The 4,520-nt window shown below is 43.6% G+C and overlaps 1 protein-coding gene across 2 annotated transcripts in view; it reads left to right on the top strand.

Moving 5' to 3' along the window:
• Window positions 1–4,520, top strand: part of Usp4 (ubiquitin specific peptidase 4) — a 46,387-nt gene that overhangs the window by 6,209 nt on the left and 35,658 nt on the right. For both annotated transcript variants that reach the window (XM_021173310.1, XM_021173311.1), the window contains exon 3: window positions 2,787–2,917. In XM_021173310.1, coding sequence (XP_021028969.1) covers window positions 2,787–2,917 — 131 coding nt within the window. The remainder of the gene's footprint in view (window positions 1–2,786; window positions 2,918–4,520) is intronic.

A 4,520-nucleotide genomic window follows, 5' to 3' on the forward strand; every position in this document is an offset into this window, starting at 1 on the left:
GCTGTAGACTAGGCTGGCCTCGAACTCAGAAATCCGCCTGCCTCTGCCTCCCGAGTGCTGGGATTAAAGGCGTGTGCCACCACGCCCAGCTTTTTCTTCTTGAGACAAGATGCTACAATATAGACCTGGCTGGTCTGGAACTCTACAGGGATGCACCAGCCTCTACCTTCTGAGTGCTGGAATCAAGTGTGCGTGCTATCACACCTGGTTCCTATTTAAAAAAAAAATCATCTGCCTTGGGTTACAGCTGAGTTGCTCCTTCACGGGTACTTTCCTGTCTACACTGGTCTGAGAACAGTGACTTCTGTCGTCTTCAGTGTGGGTGTTGATAAACAGGCTTAGCAGGGAGTACACTTTGTGGCTGACAGGTGATCCAATCTTGTTGGATTTTCTGCTGAGTGTTTCATATACCTTTGTGATGGGTGTAAAATGCATGTTTAACAGGTTACATATTTACTTTCCATTCCACACAGTGTCCATGAGAACTCTTTTTTTTTTTTTAATTTTTAAAGGTTATTTATTTTATGTATATGAGTACACTGTAGCTGTCTTCAGACACACCAGAAGAGGGCATCAGATCTCATTACAGATGGTTGTGAGCCACCATGTGATTGCTGTGAATTGAACTCAGGACCTCTGCAAGAGCAGTCACTACTGAGCCATCTCTCCAGCACTGAGAATTCTTACTTGGAATGTTTAATAACAAGTGTGGTTAAGTGTGGGGCGCACAGCCTAGTGGTGGGGTACATGGACTGACATTTGTGTAGCTTTGGGTTTGATCCATATAAAAAATAATCAGATAAGCAGAACTGTAAATACTGCTCAGAGTACTTGCCTAGAGTGTGCAGGCCTTGGGTTTGCTCCATACAACTGCAGACCAGAAATACGTTAGCTCAGAATGCTGCTTAGTTAACTGCAGGTATGTGCACCTTTGACCCCAGCATTTGAGAGTATGTGGCTGGAGAATTGTCATAAGTTCAGCCTGCTTGGGCTATATACTGTTTATTTCAGGCCAGCCTGGGCTGCATAGAGAGACCTTATTTCAAAACTACACCGCTAATATAACCCAGTGGGTGAAAGCATTTGGTATATAGATCTGATAACCTGAGATCAATCCTAGGAGCCCACATAAAGGTGGAAGGGGAGCACTGCCCCAAGAGCTGTCCTCTGACTTCCACCTGTGGAACGAGTGGCCCTCCCATCGCCCATAGAAATCATGAGTAAAATTTAAACAGTCCCCTAAGTACAAAAGACTAGGTATGTTGTTAACTGAGACCATCGGGATATAGAGCCAAGGGCAGATTGTTTGCCGGGCATGCTTGATATCCTGGGTTTATTCTCAGTCTCTGAAAAAATAATTAACCAACAACAATAGCAAAAACTCCTCAAAACAAGAAAATTGAATGACTCTTAGTAAAACAAATTTCTTTTTTTTTGTTTTGTTTTTTTGAGACAGGGTTTCTCTGTGTAGCCCTGGCTGACCTGGAACTCACTTTGTAGACCAGGCTGACCTGGAACTCAGAAGTGCACCTGTCTCTGCCTCCCAAGTGCTGGGACTAAAGGCGTGCGCCACCACGCCCGCTGTAAAACAAACTTCTGTTGTGGAGGCCCGGCAACTTGTGCAGTATCCTGCCCCCCCTCATTTTTTTCTGCCATGCTGGGAATTGAACTGAGGGCTGTGGGCATGGTTGCTTGGTAAGAAAATACCCTAGCCACCCCCACCCCTCATCCCCCTCCCAGCCCTCAGCACCTCATTCATTTGCCTTCTTAGTAAATGTTTCATGTGTAGATGGGGTCTGAGTTCAAGCACTATCAATAGGATTGCTAGTATAAGTATTTATAATTATTAGCCATTGTACTCTCTTCTTCAGGACAGCCAGGGCTACACAGAGAAACCATGTCTTGAAAAAACAAAGCCAAACAAAAACCTATTCTTATTGATCTCAAGTTCATGGATTTGGCAGCAAGTACCTTTACCTGCTGAGCCATCTCCCCAGCTCATTTCCCTCCAGTCTCCTTCCTGTCATCTCTGCAGTGGAGGCAAGAAGATCAGAAATTAAAGGTCATCCTTGGCTGTGTAGAAATCAAGGTCACGCTGTACTGCATGTGACCCTCAAAACAAACAACAAAAATGAGAAGGGGGCAAGTAGGGCGGGGATCTGGGAGAAGTTGGGGAAGGGCAAAAAATATGGCTAAAATATAGCTCAATAAATTTTATTTTAGAATTACTTTTTACCCCTATGTAGCCTTGGCTGTCCTGGAGCTCCTACATAGAACAGGCTGACTAAATTCACAAAAACCCACCTACCATTGCTTCCCAAGTCCTCAGATTAAAGGGGTGCACCACCATGTCCACCTTCAATACATTTGACGTCAAAAGAAGAAAATGAACAGAGGTTCCTTTCCTCTCCATCCTTCCTCCTTGTTCTTTTTGAGATGGAATCTGGCTGTGTTGCCCAAGCTGACCTTGAACTTTGGAGCTTAACCTATCCCTCCTCAGCTTCCTGAGTAGTGGAGACTGAGGGTGAACCACGGACTCCAGCTCCCTTTTCTCTAATTATAGAAGATACAAGTTCCCCATAGAACAGGACTCTGTCAGGATAAAGAGTGGGCAGGTCTGCTTTGTTTTGTAGCCAGTGACAGTGTTCTGGAATATTGTGCTTGTTCCTGTTGAATCTTTTCTTATGGAAAATACATTAGAATCTTGTTTCAAAAAACAAACAACCAAACAAAAAGAAACTTCTGGGGAAAAGAAAAATGAGATGTGCCTTGATTTCCTTTTTCAGATCCTGAGAGTCAGACCTTGAAGGAGCACTTAATCGACGAGCTGGACTACGTGCTGCTCCCAGCCGAAGCCTGGAATAAATTGCTGAATTGGTATGGCTGTGTGGAGGGCCAGCAGCCTATTGTCAGAAAAGTGAGTTGACAAGTTGTTAGACCTGCTAGGTGTGTATGTGAGTCCTCCTTGGGTACACTGGCTTCTCTTTATTTCCTGGGAGGATGAAAAACGCATGATACATGGTTGAAAATGAAGGAGGTGAGACTTTGTTGGTAATGTTTTTGGTTTTTGGTTTGTTTTGGTTTTGGAGATAGGGTTTTTCTGAGTATCCCTTACTAGTAGTTCTAGAACTTTCTATGTAGCCCAAACCAGCCTCAAACTGAGAGATCCCTATGTACTGAGATTAAAGATGTACCAGACTTTAGACCTTGTTTATGTTTCCTGAGACAGGATCTCTGTGTAGCCCAGACTGGTCTTGTTCTGGTCATCTCCTGCCTCTTATATGCTGGAATTTTGGCCTGAGTGACTATTTCTACTTCTCTCTGGGATATGAAGTATTTGTGAGTAACTCAGGATGTTCCTAAGTGGCCTCCAAATACAAGAGCTGCCTGCTGGTTTGGAATGCCCATAGTACTTGGAGCCCAGCTCTTCAGTTGGGCTGTGTGGACATAATCGAATGCATTGCACCGCTTCCTTTTCCCCAGGACTGGGAGTGAACCTAGGGCCGAATAGAATACATGGCTCACTGAGTGGCCTAGCACTGAGCTATATCCAGCCCTCTCTTTTTTTTTCCTTTGAGATGGCTTTGTACTGAGTTACCAGGCTAAATTTGAACTCACTTATAGCTCAGGTACGCCTAGAGCTTTGACCATTTTGAGCCTTTTCATTGAGGCTCCTGGTTGTTGAGATAACTAGTGTGAGCCACCATGCTTACCTAACAACTTCTCTTTTTCTTTTTCTTTTTCTTTTTCTTTTTCTTTTTCTTTTTCTTTTTCTTTCTTTCTTTCTTTCTTTCTTTTTTTTTTTTTTAGATTTATTTATTTATTAAAGTACACCGTTGTTGTCTTCAGGCACTCCAGAAGAGGGCGGCAGATCTCATTATGGATGGTTGTGAGCCACCATGTGGTTGCTGGGATTTGAACTCAGAACCTTTGGAAGAACAGTCAGTGCTCTTAACCACTGAGGCATCTCTCCAGCCCTCTAACAACTTTTCTAAAGCCATTTCCCCTGTGCTCATGAGTCTGATTGTACTGCTGAGTAGTAAAAATGTAGGTGTTTATATGCATAGGAGAACTTCTCAAGTTCTCACACTGAGACACACAGCTTTGTGCCTTTGGTGGACAGAACACATGAGATCACTGCCTTGTCTCTCAGCTATTAGCTTTTCTTACTAGAAAGGAATCATAAAAGCCCATTCAGGACTGCTGATACATAGACAATACATACATTTCCATGTTGCTTGGGTGTATGCTCTCCTCAGTATGACAGAGCTTCATCCTTGTCTGTCTGTCTGTCTGTCTCTGTCTCTCTCTCTCTGCTTTGCTTATTTTTCAAGACAGGGTTTCTCTGTATAATCCTGGCTGTCCTGGAATTCAGTATATAAACCAGGCTAGCCTCAAATTCAGGATCCACCTGCCTCTGCCTCTTGAGGACTGGGATTAAAGTTGTGGGGCACCACTGTCTGGTAAGAGCTGCATTCTTTTTTTTTTTTTTTCTCTCTTTTTTTTTTTGGGTTTTTTCA

Source organism: Mus caroli, chromosome 9 (assembly GCF_900094665.2).
Source record: "Mus caroli chromosome 9, CAROLI_EIJ_v1.1, whole genome shotgun sequence".
Classification (NCBI taxonomy): domain Eukaryota; kingdom Metazoa; phylum Chordata; class Mammalia; order Rodentia; family Muridae; genus Mus; species Mus caroli.